The sequence below is a fragment of the Nilaparvata lugens genome, chromosome 5 (assembly GCF_014356525.2).
Source record: "Nilaparvata lugens isolate BPH chromosome 5, ASM1435652v1, whole genome shotgun sequence".
Lineage (NCBI taxonomy): Eukaryota > Metazoa > Arthropoda > Insecta > Hemiptera > Delphacidae > Nilaparvata > Nilaparvata lugens.
In genome coordinates, this window is record NC_052508.1 from 60,793,352 (window position 1) to 60,818,115 (window position 24,764).

The following is a 24,764-nucleotide window of genomic DNA, read 5'->3' on the forward strand; positions in this document are numbered from 1 at the left end:
GATTATCGGTAGGGACCCTCCTTTAGACCAACATGAAGGCTTTGGAACTCTGTTATTAGTGCCATTCTCTTCACCGAATTCGTCATCTCCACCCAACTTTAGCTTCAGTCTTTTTCCGTCAATATTTTTTAAATACTTTCATCATTTTATCCTGAATGTAGACAATATAATTGTCCAGAGTTGGCACTGAGACCTCTATGAGCTAATACGGCAATCAATTGATACATAGCAGTTATGATACTGATACAGTCAGTTATGATACAGACAGTCACTTGATACATAGCAGTCATGCCATGATACAGAAACTGTCAGTTGATACTTGAGTTGCCCTTCTTTGGTATTTTTCACTTAGCTCTTCATTTTCTATCTCTGCGAATTGAATGGATGTGTTCAAATTTTTCATGTCTCTATTTCGCCTGTCATAGAAACTCATCAGCTGGAAATTAAGGATAGGAAGCAATCTTTTGATTTCAATAAATCTTGCAGCTTCTTGCTTTTGATCGCAGACAGCGCAGCTGTAGCAGTTGGCACCATCCAGTTTCTCTTCTTTCAAAAACTATGACAGCTTCTCGTCCAAATTCTTTTTGCCTTTCACATTCAGTTCTAATTGGAAAAACTGAAATAGATTGATGGTTTTCGTTTTATACTTGGAGCATCTTGCTCTTATTCTTCTTCTTTTTCTTCCATTCACGGGTTAGGTATTACTGCCTGTTCCGTTCCGAACCTCTGTGCCTCTAAAATGTAGCATCATTTTGCATAAGAATATTCACCTTTATAGTTATCAGAAACTAAATTCTTCACATTAGGTAGCGACTGACTTTCCAATTTTGTTTCCAAAATATTCAAAAATACTTTCTGAGCAGTTGTGAAGGTAATATTGTGGTAGTTATTCATAACTACCACAATATCTAGTCTTTTATTCAGGATTCAAAGACACTGTAGTTTTGACATTCTTGAGCATCTTGTTGAGTGGTAGTGTCATATTCAAGCTATTGTATGAACTCGGTGGGATTCAAGTTGCATCGCTTCGATTGAAAGAAAACAAAACCTGTAGTTGAGAGATTGCTATCTGATTTACTAGGTGATAGAGACTGCAGTTCTCTATTTTAGGATTGCTCAGTTTGCAGGTATCTTCCAATGGATCCCAATCGAAAATTGCTCCCCTAAATTATTGAAGTGTGTGAAAGCACAGTTTCACATTGAAACTGCGTTACCACAGTTAACCATTGACATGGATTGTCACCCCAAGCCATAATTTGTTCTTCCTAATGAATAAAGCCCTTGACACACCTGTCATACAGCGTTCCGAACCTTCTCACCTACCGATATTTCAGATGGGTGGAGGGGTGGTGGTGGGACAGGTCACATGACGCACATGTGTGGCATGCACCATTCTAAGCCGTTATCATCCATAATCGGGACGCTGCATGATAAGTGTTAAAATACGGGATTTAATCCATTTAAAATCTTTCATTCATTTAGTTTGGGGACATTCGGAGTTTTATTGAAATACAATGAAACTGATTGATCTGATTAAGAATGCACAAACGATCAACACAATCCATCTCTACTGTAAACTTGTAGATGATGTGAAATCTATTCTAATTCTTATTTAAAATTTAAAAATATGTTTTTTCCACAGTGATATACACTTCTAAACATATGAAGTAGGTCACAGAACTGGATGAATATTTTTTATAATTCCGAATACGACTTCTAAACATACTTATGAAGTAGGTCACAGAACTGGTTGAATATTTTTTATAATTCCGTATAAAAAGTTGGCCTCTCTATACTAAGTACTCGGAAGGCGGCAGGCAGCAGGAAAACAATGTTGAATCCTATGAGGCCGTAAGTGAGGTACTTGTAGTAGATGTCTAGAGTGCGTTCAATGGTGACAGCTTGCGCGTATGTGTCTGATGATACATCGGATGAGTCGACGTTTTTCCAGCGGAAAATTGACTGGGTGAGCGCATAGGACACCGATTTGCAGATGGCTCGAGTCGCCACCACTCCGCACAGACCCAGGCTGGTTCTCAGGGCACCCACACCTGCAAACGCCAGTTTCTTATTCAAATCCAATCTATTTTTCTTGATTTATTTACTTATATATGGCGAATAAACAATTTATTGAAAAAATATTGACTTAAAAATAAACAATTAACAATATATTAATTCATTCACTCATAACACAACTTGCATGACAGTAACTCAGTTTTTTTTTATTTATATTGAATGCAAACAGTTTGAGATGAATCTCAGTAGATTTAATTGTTAGGGCCAGACCATATTGGGCGTTTTATCGGGCGTTTTCAGACGACGTTTTTTAAGTCGGTAGTGCAGGAATCTCTCCGATTGGCTGATCAGGTTGGAGCCTGAAATACGTTTAATATGGTCTGGCCCTTAGTTAAGGCTGTACAACCACGCTTTTAGAAATAACTACTAGTGAAACTTTTCAAACTTTTCTATTTCGATATGGTTACTATCCAGTTACCTAAATGAAACAAATTTCTAAAGAAAAACTTTTTTATAAATCTTACTTTTTGAGATATGTGCGCCCAAGTTGAAATCTTGGGGGAGATCCGTTTTCGAATTGGTAGCAAATCAATTATGAAATTTTGAGGATACATTCTTTAAGATATTGTTTTTATCATGACATATGATTCGATTTTTCAAATATAATACAATTGGTATTATATAATTCAATTCTATTCTGAAATATTATATTTTTCAGAACATCAATTCTAGGGAAATTTATACAAATTATAAAAATGGCTTAAATTGGGTTATTTTCAGCAAGTCGAGTTTGCACTGACCAATCATCTCGTAGGAGGGCCAGATGACTTCATAGGGGGGCGGGGTTTGGGGTTCACTCATCTGCCCCAACTGGTAGTTGGTCCACGAACCCAGCATCACTCCAACGCACACGCTCACCACCACTGTTGTGTCACCCCTAAAAAAGATATAAAATTAATAATCTTCAAAATTTCATTCATTTACAAATTTAAACGTACACAAATTACAATCTAAAAACTATGCCAAAGGTGTTTTTTTTTTTAATTTTAAACCCCGTTGTATAATGAGGACTCTTCAATACATTCTATTCTACTCTACATTATAGCATAGAATAAACAATCTACGTAGTTTATTCTATGATTATGGGCCATTGTTTGAAGGCTTAAATATTATATTCAGGCGAGGTGGAACTTCCGTCAGGGATTGCCCCAATAAAACCCAAACGAATATTATTATTATTGTTGGTCACTGTTAATAGAACATGAAATATTAGGCTGCTGCCAATAGTCTGTATTTTGATCATTTGTCGGTCTTAAAGAGTGAAGGGTGACTGGAGCATGGAGCAGACATACATCAACATAATACTCCATCTATAATGGGATTCACATTATAGTCAGTGGAAATTATAGAAAGGCATTAATGCCACATATCCTTTTCCTGATTTCTATAGTAAATTGCTGTGATTAAAGTTATCTCGATAATATGAACTGGTATTAATAATTGATTTTTGTTAATAATGAGCAGTTGTAAAAAAAATAAATTTTAAAAATAAAAATATATTTTATTTAGCAAGGAAATATATATTTTCATGATTTAATAATAAATTTACATAATTTGATTGAATTTTCTGTTAATTCATAGTTGACGGAGCGAAGTGAGGACTAAGATTCAAGTAGACGTTTTTGTATTTCTCTTTTTTGCATGTTTAAATGTTTATATGTTGCGCATTTATATAATAAATAAATAGATAAATAATTAATTTACAGCGAAACGCAGCATTAGATTTTCATGAAATTTAACAGGTATGTTCCTTTTTGAATTTCGCGTCGACGTATACATAAGGTTTTTCAACATTTTCACCATTTTAGCCGCCATCTTGAATCGCATTTGATCGAAATTGTTCGTGTCGGATCCTTATAGTGTAAGGACCTTAAGTTCCAAATTTCAAGTGATTCCGTTAATTGGGAGATGAGATATCGTGTACACAGACGCACATACACACACACACACACACACACACACATACAGACCAATACCCAAAAACCAGGGGACTCAGGGGACCTTGAAACGTATAGAGATTTAGAAATTGGGGTACCTTAATTTTTTTCGGAAAGCAATACTTCCCTTACCTATGGTAATAGGGCAAGGAATGTAAAAAATCAGCTGCTGTGTGGACTATTAATTATTGCATGCCTCATTGAATGCACTTTTTATGCACTATTAAATGAACTATTGATTGCATGCAATTAATAACTAAAATAACATATTATTGTCTCTCGACCTTTCTACTTTGAACTCGGGCTGTCCTGTTGCCAGTATGTCTTGAAGGAGATTAGCTTTTGATGTTAGCATTTTTGATACACCAACCCCAACAGCCATTAGCCGTTTTCACACCGCTATCTCGCCGACACGACATACAGACAAGATTTACTCTGATGGACAGTGTAAGAGGAGGCTGTGGTTTATAACTGCGCGAGGTCTACTGTTCACAGAACTACTAGTATTTCTACATTTATATGCTTTTTCTAAAAGACAGACAACAATTATAGCAAACCAATGTTAATCAAATACTGTCGTTAATAGCGTGGGCCTCATTATATAGTATAAAACACCAATAGTTCTGTAACCAGTGCTGGGTATTTATTTATTATTTATTTATTTAGTCAAGTACAATATTATTACACTCATGTGAGAAGGCACAACAGACTTATGCCCCTAACTGCCCCTTTTAAAATGTATACTACTGTCCAAATCAAAATGTAGGTTAAGCTACTATCACTTATTGAAATAACAATTTACACTTCAAAAAACAAAAAAAATCTTCAATCAAAATAGATATTTTATATTTTTAAAATTTATTTACTACGACTATCTACCTACTATCTATCTGTGCTATGCATGCTTCGAGTTTTAGTTTTCGATATTTTATGTTGTTAATTCCAAGTGCATTGTATGACAATTTTCGATACAGTAACTATGTATTCACTCTTCTTTTTAGATTATTAAAACACAATAAAAATTATCAAATAACCTTTATTCTATTGCAACACTTACTTGTTTCAACTCTTCAAGAGCCATTTTCAAGTGTAAAAAACAATGGAGTGTTTTACACTTGAAAAGAGCTCTTAAATAGTTGAAAGTAGTAGTGTTGCAATAAAATAAAGGGTCCTTGATTTTTATTGTGTTTTAATGATCAGTAGCCCTAAAAAGAAGAGTGAATACATAGTTACTGTATCGAAAATTGTCATACAATGCACTTGGAATTAACAACATAAAATACCGAAAAGCTATTGAAGCAACTATGTATTACAGTTAATGACAAGTGAATGAATACGGTTGACATACTTGGTAGGTGTCCATTGGTCCTTGCTACCTTGGGGGTAGACGGCAATGAGCAGTGTGCTGACTAGCAGCATAGCTGGCGGAGACCAATGGCTGGTGACCAGGCTGCGATCCAGGCTGTCAATAGCCGGCACCAGCGCCACCATCAACACTAGAGCTAGCACTAGGCCTGCTATTATGTCCTGCCAACAAAACAAATCAGACAAATCTTGTATTGCCATCAACAAGTACATTTATTGGAATAGTTGACTGAGCGAAGTGAGGCCCAAGATTCAAGTCGACTGTTTTGATTCGGTACCTCGTAATGTTTGTATGTTTATTTATGATTGTTCCGCATTTACGGCCAAACGCGGCAACAAATTTTCATGAAATTTGACAGGAATGTTCCTTTTTGAATTTCGCGTTGATGTGTATGTGAAGTTTTTTGAAATTTTGCATTTTAAGGATAATATGAAAGGACAAAGAATTTCCTCCTTACTCCAATATTACTGTTGAAATCATTCTATAGAATTATTCATAATTAATCATCGGTCAAGTAAGTTATTAATTGCATGCAATAACGCCTACAATTAATAGTTCAAAGTAACTTAGTATTTTCACTCGAACGTTCTCTGCTTTTAAATCGGGCTGACCAATTGATAGTATTAAAGGAGGCTGTGGTTTATCTGCTCTATCTCGATGTATAACTTTGCGAGGTCTACTGTTCACAGAACTACTAGTAGATGCAACATAGATCTTGGACATTCTTCTTCCTTCTTTGTATTTTTTCAAATTTAGATGTTAATAGGAATCCACCAATTTTATTTATCTTAGAAATAATTTTGTATTAGTAATAACACTCGGCCCCTGCGCTCAGGTTTTTAACCTTTTCAGGGACTTTCCGTATTTAATAATAATACTATTTTACTTTTACTTATATTGTTAATTGTCAATTGTATTTATGTAATTATACATTCATGTATGCATTATTGTATGAAGGAAAAATAAACTATTGATTGATTAAACTATTGGACAGTAGTTTTAAAGAAAAATGAGCCAAATAATAAATGTTGTCATTTTCATTGCAAATCCATTGATGTATATTGTTATGTATTTGCGATTCGATTTGACGCTGTGGAAGGGGAAACAGTCGACGCGGTACGGCGCGGCTGACTCTCTTCGCCATAGTAAACAGCAAACAGGAAATCAATTATCTCAATTAACCATTAATTGGAGAAAAATCTCTCATATGTCATTCGATTCGTTACATTATGGACTACAATATTAGTCGTATTCATTTCCTCAATAAATCGAACAGTGTCCTTGATAAAATAATATATGTAAAAATTTAGGGGTTTTTCGATTTGATTTTTTTGTTTTCTCCGATTAACTTCGAAGCAAGTAATTTTAAAGAAAAATGAGAATAATAATTAATGTAGCCATTGCGAATTCATTGATGTATATTGTTATGTATTTGCGATTCAAGTTGACGCTGTGGAAGGGGAAACAGCCGACGCGGCTGACTCCCTTCACCATAGTAAACCGAATAGTACTGCTTTCTACATTGCATCTCATTTACACTATGGCGCTCGAAACAATTAATTTTGTCTATTGTTTAGACATGCGCTGAATCTACATTTTCTCTTTCCAATACTCTAAAAAAATAATTTTCTTTATTTAACCATGCTCATGATAAAAATCAGGATTTCGTTGTCTGCTCACAGAATGTATTATATTAATTTGAAGTGTGCCTTCTCAATACGAGTCATAGGTATCACAATATTTGATAACTCTAGTTTCAGATATTGGAATTTTTCAATGAAGTTTGATTATATATTATGTGTCTGACTCCTTCATCTTATCTTTATTTTGTGAAAATGAAGATCCAAAATTTCATTTCATAGCTTTTTTTTTGTGTTTTTTCTTGTTTGATTACTCTTTATAATTCAAACACTTATCATTATTATGACATTTTATATCACACTATGACATTATTAATCAATATCATCAATCACGGGAACAAAAAAAAGGGGGTAGGCCTACCTGAGATACTATTTGAAAACACTGTACTGCTGATAAGTTGAAAAATTCCAAGCTGAAAGTAGATTAATTTGTTGCTCATTCGGTTCAAATATCAACAAATGTTACCAAATATTACCAATATTATCACATAATATAGTGAGAAGGAATTACTCTGAAGCTTTCTATTCGCACTGAACATGAAGAGGCAATACCAAGCAAGTATTGCAGTCCCGTTCACAATCATTATTATCATATCTTTCAAATTGATGCTATGTAAATTTAACTATGGGATTATCCCCATCTCACAATTTCCCTATTTATCCTTATCGTGATACAGACGAATAAAGTAGTTGATCTCTATAATAACTGAATGTACAGTACTTATAATAAATATTACAAATAATAAAATATCTAGTAATAATGCAACTTTTTCTAGGTACGAATTTCAAGGCTCTCAAAATGACTTTTTCTCAATCACAGACAGAAATTTCAATGATCATTATAATAGTAATATGATGAAAATGGTTTGTATTGAACATTGTTCGACGTAAGATAAGCTACATCTTTCAGGCAATTATCTTATTTAGGATTATCATGTTTATGAATGAAAGCGAGACTGTGATAAGAGGATTAGTCAAACTGAAATACAAACATTATATACAATGCATATTTCTGATCAACTCAAATTACAAAGTTACTATCCACTTTTCAAATTGCACTGTGATTTCCTTTTACTTCCAAATAGATTAAATTGCTTGACTCTTCAATGTAACAATTATTGTAAAAAACAAGTGGAATGTGAACGTCATTCAAATAGCATTTAAATTTCAATTTTCAGATCATGATGAAATTTATAAAAAACTAATTCTTGAAAGAATAGTGATGAATTGCTATGAACATGTAAATAAATGAATATGTAATAGTGCATGTAACATTGATACAAAGCGATACAATGAAAATCAACATCGATTAATTTAATACTGGACTTATCAAATTTATATTACCTTACCTTTAAAGCTTATAAAGTTTAAAACCAACATTTTCAATTTTCTCTACTGGAGCAAAACATCGATAGAAAATAAAGAAAAGCCCATTATAAGCATAAAATACTTGTTCACTAGAATTCACTTGAACTAACTCATCACTTCAACTCTTCAATGATCACAATGAACTAGAATGATATAAAAACCATGAAATCGATAATCAGGTACATTTTTTAAATAGCTTCTTCACCCAACTAAATCTGTGAATGCCAAGTCATAAGAAATCACGTTCAATAGATTTAATTTGAATGCTTCAACATGTAAATAGAAAATGATCTATTCTTTTGTTGCCCGAATCAAAATCAATATCAATCAACATTAATAAATCGACACCAAGAAAAGCTTCTGCCAACCTTGTGATTCCAGTATGATTCTGCTCATTGGTTTACTTCCATTTATAACGTTCTCATTAAGGCCCTTGTGTAATGAATGACAAGATGCGAGTGGAGGTGAAAAATCGATATGTTAACAAAAATAATAGAAGATGACGAATCATCTTTCAATTCATCTCATACAGCAGGCTACTTTGTGATTGGTTCATGATTATTTACGAATTTTCCATCTCCAATGGACCGTACATCTGTCCATACATCAGTCATCAGAATTAATGACTGGGTTTCCGTGTTTAGTTGCAAATGTAAGTTGCTCTGCATTTTTATGTTATTTTTCAAGTATTTAGTGAAAAATCTTTTAATTGTGTCAAGTTTACGAAATTATTGAGTAGTGAAGTACCTGCTGTGTTAATCCAATCCTCAAAAGTGGTGCGGCCGGTGAGTGCGAGAGTTCTGAATGTGACGCTGACTACACTATCGTTGGCACAGAGACTCCATTTTTGTGGCTAGTTGTCGCTTGATATTGTTTTGTTCAACGAATTTCGTGACTGAAGCCCACTGCTAAGGTGACAGTACCGTACTGTTGAGTGAGATAACGCCAGGTAACCGACAGCGATAAGATCGATCAGATTATTTGTACCTGTTGCACAAAGTTAGTAGACAGAAGGTTGGTCACTCATCTATAGTATTTTAGTTGAAATGCAATTGGAGTGGGGGAACTGCAGCCGTGACGTAGGCTGTAGTACAGAGTAGGCAGAATATCGCATTCTTGAAAATCATACGGTGGCCTATAGTCAAATTATATAACACAAACATTTTTTGACATGCAAGTTTTCTGTTTCTGCTTTACAATAATTATCAAAACATTTGAATAATACAAGCATTTTGCAATATAAAAACAAAAAACCCACCTCCTAACCTTCCCTTTCAAACCCTTAAGGTTTCTTTATCTTCTAGGTCGTGTTTATATTTTGTAGTTTGCCTATACATAAGCTTGTGAATTTCGGGGATGAGATATTTTGATTCTTGTAGAACATGTGCTCGATACCAGCATGTGTTCAGTGCATTTATATGAATGAAATTCATTGGATTTATCGGGATCGGTTTATTGTTTTATTGAAATGCATTGGTTTATCAAGATTTTTTATGGGTTAATCTGAAATTATAATAGTATAACGTTGTCTACCAACGCTTTTCCAGCTTATTAACTTTTTCGTGTCACGTGTTTAGATTCTTGAAAAACTTTCAATTTCATTTTATTCATACAAGTTCAATGAACTTGATATTTTAAACAACATCATTAGAATCGGTGATTAATTCGCTATAAGTATGGAGAATTTTTTAAGTTCTAGGTCAATCTTGAGGGGATTAAACGACGATGTATTTGAAGATACAGTGAATAAACTGTATGCTCAGTGTGGTTACTCTTATCACTTTTTTACTACACGTGACGTCACGCTGGCATTCCCCCCACCACTTCGAATCTTACACCTGTGAGTGATCAACCTTCTGTCTACTAACGTTGCCTGTTGCAGATATAGAATTTTACTCTCGATCAGATGTTAGCACGTGTTTCATCGCTATGGCAACGGCAGACGCTAAATAGAGTGCCTGCTGATATTCTGTCATTCTTGTGAACCCGGTCAACTTCAATATAGTACACAGGCAGGCCTAGCTAGCAGTGAGTAGCTCTACTGCCTATCATAATTTCTGATACTGACCTCGCTTCTTCTATCTGTCAGATAAATTCCTTCGTAGAAAGCACTATAAAAGAAAACAGTTTCTTTTTAGAATATTTTCAGAATATTCGGAACATAATATACTTATTTTTCTCCTCTCTATCTATCCTTTTCCTGTTTCCTATCTTCTCAGGAGCTTCCTTATCTCTAACACAGCCATGAAAGCTCTCTTGGCGCTTCCTTTATCTTTATTCTCCTCTTCTACCTTTCCTACTTAGTAATTTATTAATCAGGATTTTTGTTTCCTTCTTTATTCATTTTTTTTTCTTATCAAAATGCTTACGAGACGGGCACTTAACGGTCTATCTAGATTAACTTCTGATGAAGGAATGCATTTAAGTGAAGGCATAATGCACGAAGAGGTGATACATCTGGCATTGCAAATTCATGGTGCATTGGGTGTCATAACTTCTCAGCACTCGAGTGAGGCTATTGTAGATGTAGTTCCTCATCTTATCACTGCATTGAATCGTCTAGATGCATGCCTGAAAATCAATACAGATCTCCAAACAAATCTTTCAGACATTTCAATAGATAACTCTCAGTTGAAAAGGAAATTGGATGAGGAGAGACAACGGAGAGCGCTGTGCTTGGAGGAATCTTTGAGTATAGAGGAAGAAGCTCAAAGTGAAATGAACAATTTGAGAGAGCAGATTGAAGATTTGAAGAGAGGTAAAATTGAACTCAGGAGAGAACTGGTCGAAAAGGATGCGATAATATCCTTATTAAAATCTGACTGTGCTGATATGAACACAGAACTCCTAAATTTTACGGGAATGCAGGAAATCTTGAGAACCAATAATTACAGAGAATTACATAATACAAATTTGAACAAATGTGATTCCATAAGTTATGGTGATTTTAAAACGCCGAGAGTTACAGCTAGAGCAAGGCCATATGAGACATATCATCCTATAAGCATTAATAATCGGTTTTCTACTCTCTCCTCAAACGAGTCTTTATCATCTCCACCTCCATCAAAAGAACTCCAAGTGAAGGCACAAGTTCATAAATCTGCGACTCCTGTAAATGAACCCAAGAGTCTTTCTTAAAAATAAATCAAACTAGTAAAAAGAGAAGATTGACTGTTTTGTCATGCAGTCAGGGCAAGCAATTAAGTAAATACCTGCAACATTTGGATGATGAATTTAGATATATTTGTGTACACTAAGGCGGGTGCGAAGCTGAAACATATTATCCAAGATGGACTTCAGTTTGTTCGCGATTTCTCGGTGGATATCATCATCATTTTAGCTGGCACAAATGACCTTCACTTGGATGATCCCTATCAATTGACTCTATTGCAAGGTATGGACTCTCTTTTCGAACTCAATCTCAGTACAAACATAATTGTGTGTGGTGCGCATTGCCGATATGATGACCCTAGACTTAACGACAACATACAGTACTTCAACACATACATGTCTCGAATGGTGAATAATTATGACGGGGTAGCGCAACTGCTCTACTTAGATACTAACGACTTTCTTCAGAGAGCTCATTTCACTAGACATGGTCTCCACCTTAATAGACACGGGAAAAGACGTCTCACAAAACATTTGACAACACTCATTAGGCAAACTAGGATGAATGTGGTTGAGAATAATAATTATTCTCCAGCTGACGTTGAGGATCAGGTACATTCATGTCGTCGGGTGTTCAAAATCTGTGAAGTGCCGGATTCTCCCGTCATTCAAGTGATCGAATCAATTCCTATGACACCTACTTCAATCACTCTGCCGTACTCCATGACTCCTGATGCGACAATCTCTAAAAACCCATCCGTGTGTGGCACTTGTGAACGATCTGGGACGACTTCAATACGCCTATCTGGAGCCTCATCCCTTCCAGATCCAGCTTCTCTTCTTCCGGCGGACAATTGTGATGGTTGTAAGAGAAGTGTTTCTCTTCCTGAACTTGACTATACTCCTTTAAACTAGGACTCAATGACAAAGCACAACGCCATGCTGCTGATAATTTCACAGACTTGGTTGACCCTTCTGATTTTCGATCTAGAATAAGACAATCCAACTCTGATAACAGATGTTCTGACGATACACTAGTAATTTCACATATTAACTTACAATCAATAAAAAATAAGTTAAACTCTTTGGATGTATTCAACAATAGCACACGTTGTGATATACTTTGTGTAAATGAACACTGGTGTACACAAGATGAAATTAGCATTTACAAACCGGTAGATTTTTGTGTAGCTGCCAGTTTCTGTAGACCTACTCCATATGGAGGAGCTGCTATCTATGTAAAGGACTCTTTCATGCACCCTTTCACGGTTGTCAACATTGATTTTCTCTGTGATTTCAAACTATTTGAGGTTAAAGTACTGGTTAGACAGAGTTGTTTGGTCGGAAACTGTTCAGGCAGATAATGTAGATCTGGCTTTTGACTCTTTCATGAAGGTTTTATCTAAAAATTTCAATGAGTGCTGCCCTGTAATAACTAAAAAAATCAACTCCTTCAATAAGGGGTGTAAAATTCAGAAATCTAAAGCTTGGTACAGTCCCCGTCCTGTAGCTTTGCCTATCGGCGGAGGGCCACGAGAAGTCGATACAGGCCGTTCAAAAACATTGACCATTTTAAAAAATGTTCTAATTTTGCTCCAAAATCAATCAAATACCATGAAACTAAACATGACGCATCTTTTTTGTCCTTTGAACTTTTGACGTAAATTCACTCATTCCGAAGATAAATGGAATTTAATAAGAATTTGACTTGACTTGAAAATAATGTTCCCATTTCATTACCAAAACAGTTACTCTCGAACTAGTCATCAGAAATCAATGAAATTTCCGCAATATCATGAGAATTGTTGGAGGATACCAATAATGTCAATAAAGTTCAAATTCGAGCAACGATTCAGTGTGAACGAGGTATATAAGTCGAAAAATTTACAACTTCAAATTTCCATGTCATGAAAAAGTTACGTATCGAGAAAAATTTTTGTTTTTGATTTTTTGTGTATACATATCGCATATGAAATGTAGAGAATTAATTGAATTTATTTTTAAAGAAAAAATCATGTAACTAGGTCTTTTGTGAGAGTGTGAGTAGAAAAATAGCTGCGTTAATTGGCGAGTATGACAGAGAGAAATTATACAGAAATAAGTTAGTAGTCCCTACCAGTATTGATCGTGCATTTAGTCCAGAAAAGCTTTCTTCTAGAAGAAAATCCATTGACAGTCAGAATGATATCATACAATCTTTTATAACAATTGATGAAACTTTAGGATCTGAATACGATTCTAATTATGTTGACAATCCTCCTGTTGAACCCAATATGCCAGTTGTTGTGGAGCATTTAAATTAAACTCTCATGACAAAGATGCTTCAAGCATATCTGCTGTAGATTTACAATTAAGGACTGATACCCATGTTAATATTGTTGAAAGAGGGCCTGATAATATTATGATTTCTAATTCTGTTTCTCACAATTTCTCATTGGTAACCAGGTATAATGATTATAGCAATGACAAGCTTAATTGTTTTTTCTTGAATATACAAGGCCTATGTAATAAATTCGACTACTTGTCTCTTATTTGTACTAAATACAATATAAAAGTTCTTACTATAGCTGAGCATTGGATTAATAGTACTGATGTGGATTTTACATATCTCCCTGGTTTTAAAACTGCCTCTGTTTTTTGTAGAACAAACCGAGCACGGGGTGGGTCAGCGATTTTTGTTCATGATCAACTGGAATTCAGGGCTCTTGATCATATTAGAGACATGTCAATCGAAATGGTATGCGAAGTTTCAGCAATTGAACTTGTCAGGGATAAAATAATAATTTTGTCAGTTTATAGACCCTACAATAGAAGTATACGTTTTTTTAAAGAATTCTTAACGTGTTTTTATAATGTATTAAGTGCTGTTTTTAAAAATGGTTACAGTTTGATCATATGTGGAGATTTCAATGTAAATATTTTAGGTCATGATTGCTTTAAAAATGATTTATTGAATTTGTTTGAGAGTTTTGGTTTGACTGTTACTATTAATGATATTACTAGACCTGGTCTTGATGGAGTTTCAAATGGATCCTGTATTGATAATATTTTGACAGATATTCATAATAGTCTATGGTCAACTGAAATCATTCACTCTCTCTTTTCTGATCATGAAGGAATTCTGTTTAGACTCAACTTCATAAATAAGGATGTAAAAAGTACTGTAAATAACACTAAGTTTAGATTAATTAATAATGTTAATGTAGGAATTTTTCTAAGTTTTCTGAAATCCATAAATTGGTTGGAGGTGTACTCCGTAACAAATTATTATGATAGGTACAATACATTTTTTGAAATATTCATGAGAGCTGTGAATGGTTGATTCCAATGGAAAACATGTAAACCCAATAACTTCAAGCAAAAAAATGAATGGTATGATAGTAGGCTAAGAGCGTTGAAGGCTAAATGTGATGGGCTGTATCATTTATATAAAACCTTAAAAACACCTGAGTTACTCTCCTGCTATAAAGAAACAAAAAAGTCATATAGGATTGAAATAAAAAAGACAAGAATTTCCTATCACAATAAAATTATAAGTAGCTCTGTTAATAAAAGTAAGGCTTTATGGAGAATTGTAAATAGTCTAACAAATAAGAAATGTAGTAATAGATCTTCAGTTGATGATGTAAGCTCGGAAGACTTTAATAATTTTTTTTGTAGATTATATTACGCAGCTAAGCAATAATATTCCTGTCAGTATTGAAAGTACAGCTTATTATTACAGTAAGTTGGAAAAACCAGGAGTAATTTTTTCTTTCAAGCCAGTAACTGTTGAAAAAGTTTTTCATACAATTTTAAATCTAAGCAACAGTAAGTGTATGGATATTTATGGTCTAAATGCTACAATTTTGATGATAGCTGCTGATAAAATAAGTGAGGTTCTGGCTTTTTTATTTAATGAATGCATTATTGCTGGTTGTATCTATCCTGAAAAGTTGAAAAATGTAAAAGTTTTGCCCATATATAAGAAGGGTTCCAGAAAGGAGAAAAGTAATTTCAGGCCAATTGCAATAGTACCTGTTTTCTCTAAAGTGTTTGAGACGTTGATTCATGAACAGATGTCATATTTCTTTGAGACCAACAATTTATTTTCTCATAAGCAATTTGGTTTCAGGGCGGGTAGAAGCACAAATGATCCTATTGTTAATGTTGTAAGTGGGGTTATTAGCAACATGGAGGCAGGTGATTCTGTAGGTCTAAGGTCATACGATTTTTCAAGAGCGTTTGACACTATTCAACACGATATTTTGGTGGATAAACTAATTTTCTATGGCTTTACACCAGGTGCAGTCAAACTTATATTATCATATTTGAGTGACAGGAATCAGTTTGTCTTTAAAGATGGGGTTCTGTCAAATGGCAGATTATTGGAGTTTGGCGTTCCTCAGGGCTCTATATTGGGCCCCATTCTCTTCAATATTTATATAAATGATTTACCAATTAATATTGATAGGAACTGTCTGGACGGTTACCTATTTGCTGATGACTTAGGTTTGAAAATAAATTGTCCATCCAAAGATGATCTTGAAAGAGAACGGAATCACAGTTATTGTATTCTAAAGGACTGGTGTGCAGCTAATAATCTGTCTCTTAATAATGATAAAACCTCGGATATAATTTTTAATTTTAGAAAGGAGAAGGACACGACGCCTATCAAGTTTCTTGGTGTTATGGTTGATTCTTGTCTATCATGGGAGGCACACATTGATTTCTTGTCTAGTAAACTTGCTAAAGGCCTTTATATGCTTCGTAGACTATCTGTAACGGTTGATAGGCCTGTGCTGATAAATATATATTACGCACACATACAAAGTCTCCTATCTTACGGAATAATGCTTTGGGCTAATAGTGTAAGAGCTAATTCAATCTTTGTCCTTCAAAAAAAAGCTATTAGGATCATTTGTAATTTGCCTCTCAATGCTCATTGTAAACCGCATTTTATTGAACTAGGCTTACTGACATTGCCATCTCTGTATGTCTTTAATATTCTTTGTTATGTACAAAAAAATTTGGTAAAATATGACTCAAATAATAATCACCATAACTTAAATACACGAAATAGACATAGACTTAGAATTCCTCAATACAGCCATACCAAATCGCAGAGAAACTGGCATTTCATGTCAATAAAGCTATACAACTCCACACCTGACAAGTTTAAGTTACTCACATATGCACAATTTAAAAATAAAATAAAATATGTGTTGATTAATGAATGTTTGTATACTGTGAATGATTTCTTTTTGATTAACTGGGTGCAGTTCCTGTAGTAATAGTGATTTATGAATTTATGTATTAAATTTTTATGTATGAATTTTGATTTCAAAATGTAATCTGACAAAGTCAATGTATTTCTTGTGAATATTGAATGACCAATAAATTCTATTCTATTCTATTCTATTTCCGCTGAGATTCTGCAGAGCGTTTAAGTTACGCGTATATCTATTAGGCTGAGCCGGCGCTTATGCGCTTGCGAGGCTTACAATATACCAACTCAACTGTCGTTACTAGGCTACAACTGTCGTATCTGTACAGCAGACTGATGGTTCAGCTATTGATAGAACAGTCAATAAGAGTAATAATCATAAAATAGTTTATCGGAAACAATTCAGTCAAACTATTAAATAATAATTGAATGAATATAATTGATGTATTTAATTAATTTATGAATAATTGAAAACATAAATTATTTGAATGATTCAAGGATCGTATGAAATGAATCATCCTAGCTCAATCCAACTCCTCCAGACCAGATAACGAAGTATCACTGTCTTCATCGCTGTCAGACGTTTCCGAATCACTAGCTTGAATCACAAAAGAATCCATCATCCCGTCCACTATCACGTCTTGCTTCAAATATTCTTCTTCAATTTCTTCGACATGCTTGCACTTTGGAATCCAATCACTGCTGTCCATAGACGAAAACTTTTCCAAACACAGTTTTTCAACATCTTTGAAATTAGAAGACACATTATGCGTAGCAACATGATTTTTCACCTCTGCCCATATCAGTTCAATCGGATTTAAATCAGGATGATACGGAGGTAAGCTTCGAACTGTATGACCATGACGACCTAACACTTCATCAATCAAAAATTTCTTATTTTTACCTTTCACCTCCTTGATTAATTTGTACAATTGGGGCCTAAGCATCATAGATGAGTATTGTACACATTTCCTCTCCAACCATTGTTGCATTTCAGCTTTTTTAGAATTAGACGTGGGAGCTTTATCGCACTGTATATTGTGATAAGGAGCATTGTCAACTACTAAAACTGTTCTTGGTTCAATGTTAGGTATTAATCTTTCCTCTCTCCATCTCATGTAGTTCTCCCTATTCATTTGTTCGTGGTAATCCCCAGAGCTTTGTCCAGCTTTCCACATGATGAATGCATTTTTTACGAAACCACTTTCTCCCCCAGCATGAATAATAATCAACCTCTGTCCTTTGGAAATTGTCCTAGTCAAATTACTATCCCCATCTGTCCATGTTTTCGCAGCTACATGTGAAGAAAGAACGTAAGTTTCATCCATATAAATAATTGGACGATTCTCCTCTCTGAATTTTCTGATGGCATGTAGGTAGGAAATCCTTTTTTCGCGAATTTCAATGCGTTCTATCAGAAATTTCCTATTATTCTCTATTTTCTTCCAACGAAAGCCAAGACCTCTCAAAATTTTTCTTACACTCTTCTCTTTTCCTTTGAAACCTATTTTTTCAACCATAGCCCTTCTGATCAACTCAACAGTGGGAAACCGTTTTTCTTTGACATGAAATTCGTGAACCAATCGACGAACAACGCATTGATCGAAATCATCCAGATCAGTGACAGGTTTGACTCTGTTCCTTTTCTTATTTGGTGTGCTAAATGACCTATTCATCTCTGTTTCATTTGAATTTTTTCTTAGATTCTGATATTCCCTGTTAATGTTGTAAACTGTACGACTGGATACACCGGTTGCACTAGCTGTTCCTTCCTTAACTTTTGATAAAGGGATAGACAAAGTCTGTTTCTCGCCTTCTTTTCGCATGAATGAATACACATTATTTATAACTTCCCTTGTTTGAGAATGCAGTACTTTACCACCAATTTTAGTCTGAATTTCGGCCATAGTAAGCTACACAGCTACACTTGAAAAATCCACTACCTGAAAAATAGTAGTCACTACCGGCTCCTGAAAAAAAGAAGTAAAACAATCGCACACGCAAAAACGCGTTTTAATAGGGACTTTGAAAATATCCACACGCTAACGAAATATGCGCACGTATACAAGTATCGAGCAGACAGTTCGCTAGAGACTGAAACAAATACAGTGCAACGGCATGCGTATCACCCCGCGAGGGGTACCTTGCCTATCTGCCGGTTCAAGGTCGCGTAGGCAAAGCTACAGGACGACTACTGTACACACCCGAATTGGAAGAAATTAGAACACTGTTAGATTTAAGTTATGAAAAATGCAAGAACAATACTGAATTGATAGAAAATCATAGAAGATTAAAGCAAATTTATAGGGATAAAATTAATGCAGCTAAAAGAAAGGCTAATGATGATTATATTGTGAAGTCCTCTAATATTTTCAAAGCTGCTTGGAAGATTATTAATACAGAGACGGGACGATTGCCAAAAAATGGTTCACAAATGGCTCCTCCCCTATCTGCTGATGAAATTAATGATTTTTTTGTAAATTCATCCAATAATTGTTCTTGTAATATCAATCACAGAGCTAGTGCTTCTGATATTCTGATGTCGTCTGGATTGATCAATTCACAGTGTGGCTTGCAATCCTTTAGACTGGGTGCTGTGAAGCCCGCAGATGTACATAAATTTTTTTTTTTTTTTAAGATTACGTCCTAAAGACTCCAGTCATGGAGTATAAGACAAGTCATGTTATTACATAATAATTCTAACACTAAGTAGTTCAACCTAGTTTAGGTTTGAAAGGAATTCTTGTACACTATAAAAAGCTCTATCAACTAAATATTTTTTCATTTGTTTTTTTGAAAATCTTCAAATCATCATTACTTTTCAAGATTTGAGGTAGCTTGTTATAAAATTTCCTACCAATATAATCTGGTTTTTGTTCAAATAACCTACTATTGTGACCCATTATATGATAATCTGCTCTGTTTCGCGTATTATACTCATGAACATCTGAATTCTGGATCACACCACTCGTTTTCACATGCATTACAACTTCATATACATACAAAGATGGCACAGTTAATAGACCAAGCTTTTTAAATAAAGGCCTACAAGAGTCTAACCTATTCACTTTCTCTATACATCTGAGTGCCTTCTTTTGAATCTTAAACACCCTGTCCATATTTTGTTGAGATGAATTACCCCATACTAAAATAGCATACCTAATATGAGATAGTATAAGTCCATGGTAAGCAGTTAACATTAGTTTTTTATCATTCAGCCTAGCAAGCTGCCGCAGGACAAATACCCCAGATGATATCTTATTACATATCCTCTCAATGTAAGGATGCCATGTTAATTTCCTGTCCAATAAAATTCCCAAGAATGCTACTTTCTCTTCTTGGTCTAATTCATTTTCCTCTACAAACACATTTATTTCTCTATCCTCTACTGAATTATATTTACTTTTGAATTGTAGGAATTGACATTTCTTACTATTTATTGTTAATTGCCTTTGCTTCAAGAATTGGACAATTGACTGTACTCCAGTAAAAGCATTTATTTCTAGACTATCCAATAAATAATTGTTAAAGATAAGCGATGTGTCATCAGCAAACAACAGAGCTCTGTGATCTTTTAACTCTTTTGGTAATTGGTTCACATACAACAGAAACAGTAAGGGACCCAGAATTGAGCCTTGAGGTACTCCAGCCTGGACCTCCAGTTTTTGAGATTTAATTTTTACTATTTCATTCCCATCCACCTTGGTAAGCTCAACACACTGGTTTCTACCTATGAGATATGATTCAAACCATTTTAGTTCTATACCATTCACACCTACAGTTTTTAGTATTTCCAATAATATTCTATGGTTCACACAATCAAAAGCTTTGGATAAATCAAAAAATATTGCGGCTGCCTTCTCACCTGAATCTATTATATCTATTAATCTTTCAACAAGGGATATTATTGCAGTCTTAGTAGATTTCCCTTTCTGGAACCCATGCTGTTCATCACATATGAAATTAATTTCTTCCAGGTGCATCAATAGCCTATTTAAAACTACTCTTTCAAAAATTTTACTTATTACATTTAGAATACTAATGGGTCTATAATTTTCAACTCTTTCAGAATCACCGCTCTTGAAAATTGGCAAAATTTTTCCTTGTTTCAGATCATCAGGGAAAATACCCTGCTCTAGTGAAGTATTAAGGAGATGCAATAAAGGGTCCAGTAATTCATTTTCACATTCTTTTAAAATTTTGCTTGAGACCCCATCCAATCCTACTGTTTTTTGTTATTCAAATTTTTTATTATTCTTGACAACTCATCTCTTGATAATGGATGAAATTTAAATACCTTTTCAATTGGCTCAGAATTTAATGTAGTTGTATTATAAGTATTAGTGTTCAGTGACTTTTGGAGATTATATGCAACCTGTTGATAATACTTATTGAAAAAGTTACAAATGTCTATACTATCATCCATATAATTTCCATGTTCATCGATTATCCTAGGGACATTAGTAACTGTATCTTTTTGAGCTGCTCTCCTATTTCTATTAATTACCTCCCAAACAGCAGAGTTAAAATTGGTACTAGTTGTTAATATTTCAGCTGTTTTCTCACACTTAGCTTTCCTCACTTCTTTTGCATAGTTTTTCTTTAGACATTTGTATTTGACTTCACTCGGAAGATCCCTCACTAATTTAAATTCCTCATAAGCTTCCCTAACAATATTTCTTGAGTAAGAATATCTTCAGTTATCCATTCATCTACTTGTTTAATTTACTTTTTACTTTGACTTTTTTTATTGGACAGCATACACTAATGTGAAATCTTAGAGTATCAATGAATTGCTTATATTTGTAATTTAGGTTACAACTGTTATAAACACTACTCCAATTTTCTTGAAGCAGTTCCTGCTTCAAACAATTTATATTTCCTAGCTCATATTGCTGAATTTCTTTCACAAAAGTTTTTTTTCTGCTTGGATTCTGGCCCTGCAACTTAACATCTAAAATTTGATAGTTATGATCTGATAGATCTGAGCTACCTAACCTGACATTACAACCTTCTATATTTGTGAGGATATTATCAATAATTGTCTGTGAAGTTCGAGTTACTCTTGTATATTCGTGGACCTTAATTTCTAAATTATTCATATTAATAATATCTCTAATATCCTCTGTCATTTTAAATGGTTGCTAAGCTCAGTAATTCCAAGTCTGAAGACATTTTTGGGCTATCTAATTTTGTGTTGAAGATCATAGATGTTATCATTGAGCCTTTGACGTATCTAATTAATAGAGCGATAAGTAATGATATCTTTCCTAAATGTTTAAAAACCACTGTAACCGTTGCCTGTTTATAAAAAGGGTGAGAGAACAGATATAAGTAGCTACAGACCGATTGCGCTTGTACCTGTTATATCCAAGGTATTGGAAAGTATTATGAAGATTAATATTGAAGAGTACTTTGAGAAAAATAATTTGTTTTCAGCAGCACAGTATGGCTTCAGACAAAAACTGAATACGGTTAAAGCTGTGCAAAATGTTGTTTCTTATATTATTAAGGGTTTTGAGAATAGGGATGAGGTTAGTGCGCTGCTTTTAGACCTTAGTAAAGCTTTTGATATTGTGCCCCACATTGATCTAATTAAAAAGTTGCAATGCTATGGTATAAGGGGAAAAGAACTCGCTCTATTACAATCTTACCTCTCTGACAGATTTCAACTTGTTAAAATTGGTGAACAGCGATCCAGTTGTAAACAAGTTTTACAAGGGGTCCCCCAAGGCTCTGTTCTTGGCCCCTTCATGTTTATAGTATTCATAAATGATCTTCCAAAGTATGTTCCAATTAAATCAGTGCTATATGCATATGATACCACTCTGCTTAGCTCCAATATATCTCCTAATATTAATTCCATAATAATGAGCTATATGAGAGAAAGAGCTGACATATGGTTCTCTGCAAACGGATTGGTTGTCAATGAGAGCAAAACTGGAACTATAACGTTTAGCTCTAGTGTGAAGTGTCAACAAAAGTCTGTTAAACTTCTGGGAATAAACCTTGATTCAAAACTTACTTGGAAAAGTCATACGGATGCGCTTTGTACTAGATTATCGAGAGTTGTATTTCTATTAAGGAAGTTGAAATCTTGTACTAGCATTAGTCTCACCCTAAACGCATATTTCGCACTGTTCCACTCTCACCTTCAATATGGTACATTGCTGTGGGGAAATTCTAGTGGCGCAAAAGAGGTGTTTCTGTGTCAAAAAAGAGCAATGCGTGCTATATTTAACCTGGGCATGAGGGAGTCCTGTAAGACTTTATTCTTAGACAATGGTATATTGCCACTTTCATGTATTTACATTATGGATTGTTTAATATTTGTAAAGCAAAATTCTAATCTTTTCAATTTGAGGGGAAGCATTCATGAGCATAACACTCGGACAGGTAGTCAGATTGATCTGGGCCGTGCTAGGCTTGCCAAAACACAAAAAATGTACTGCTATATAGGAGTGAAAATTTTCAACAGGTTATCACTGGAAGTACGGAATTATGATCTTGATAGTTTTAAGAGAGCAATGAAAGGATGGTTGAGGAATAGGCGTTTTATTCAATTGAGGAAATGCTGGTCTGTAATAATTGTTATCCGTAGATAAAATATTTGAGTAGCCTATTTGTATTTCAATTTGTAATATTATAATATATATAACGTGTACTTGTATACAAAGTATCAATGTTACTGTATCCTTATGAAGTGACTTTTGTCAATGCAATTATTTTGTTTGTGACAATAAAACATTCTTGATTCTTGATCTGGTTTTCAACATTGAATATTCAATATTTTCTATCCTACTTGATCAACATTGTGACTACGAGGGTAGAATGTAAAACACTTTCATGATTTTCCTACCTTTTATGCATGCTTACTCTTCCTTAATTTGTATATTTGCATGGCTTTCATAATTAGAATCTACTGAATTTTCATATTGGACTGTCTAGATAATGTAGATTCAACTAGTAAGAACGGAAGATAAGCTACTTTACAGAGAGAATCATAGAAAGTTTCAACTCAACATGACCAATGTATAATTAGTTGATGTTGGATGTTTTGAATATTAACTGTAGAAAACAGCAAACACTGCACGCTATGATTTTTTCAAGAAATTGCCACTGTTAACACTATTGTAATCTATGATTTATCTCAGTTTTTGACATTCATAGCTTATGATAAACTATAGCATAGAATAATTTATTACATTATGTAATAGTATGAATATTTTATCGGTTGCAAACAATATTTTTGTCTGTAATAGAATGCATGATTTAGCACATATATAACAACAAAATGATTTTAGAGAATTGAAAAGTAAAAATTAGTTTCATCGCATATTAAAACAATAGACAAAATTGATTGTTTCGAGCGCCATAGTGTAAATAAGACGCAACTTAGAAAGCAGTAGGCCTACTATTTTACTGTTTACTATGGTAAAGAGAGTCAGCCACGCCGTACCGCGTCGACTGTTTCCCCTTCCACAGCGTCAAATCGAATCGCAAATACATAAAAATATACATCAATGGATTCGCAATGAATATGGCTACATTAATTATTTGTCTGATTTTCTATAAAATCATTTGCTTCGAAGTTAATCGGAGAAAACAAAAAAATCAAATCGAAAAACCCCTAAATTTTTACATATATATTATTTTATCAAAGAAACTGTTTTATTTATTGAGGAAATAAATACGATTAATATTGTAGTCCATAATGTAACGAATCGAATGACATATGAGAGATTTTTCTCCGATTAATGGTTAATTGAGATAATTGATTTCCTGTTTGCTGTTTACTATGGCGAAGAGAGTCAGCCGCGCCGTACCGCATCGACTGTTTCCCCTTCCACAGCGTCAAATCGAATTGCAAATACATAACAATAAACATCAATGGATTTGCATTGAAAATGGCTACATTTATTATTTGGCTCATTTTTCTTTAAAACTACTTGCTTTGAAGTTAATCGGAGAAAACAAAAAATCAAACCGCAAACCCCCTAAATTTTTACATATGTATTATTTTATCGAGAGAACTGAAAGTTTTATTGAAAAAATGAATA

General features: G+C 34.1%; 1 protein-coding gene across 1 annotated transcript in view; it reads right to left on the reverse strand.

Annotated features, from left to right (window-relative positions):
- Window positions 1-1,056: 1,056 nt before the first annotated feature.
- The window catches only part of LOC111048779 (sphingosine-1-phosphate phosphatase 2), a 29,159-nt gene continuing 5,451 nt past the window's right edge, over window positions 1,057-24,764 (reverse strand). The window contains exons 4-6 of the mRNA XM_022334755.2: window positions 5,362-5,540; window positions 2,817-2,953; window positions 1,057-2,051 (exon numbers count right to left, since the gene is read on the reverse strand). Of these exons, the coding sequence (XP_022190447.2) occupies window positions 1,762-2,051; window positions 2,817-2,953; window positions 5,362-5,540 (606 nt within the window). The 3' untranslated portion in view covers window positions 1,057-1,761. The remainder of the gene's footprint in view (window positions 2,052-2,816; window positions 2,954-5,361; window positions 5,541-24,764) is intronic.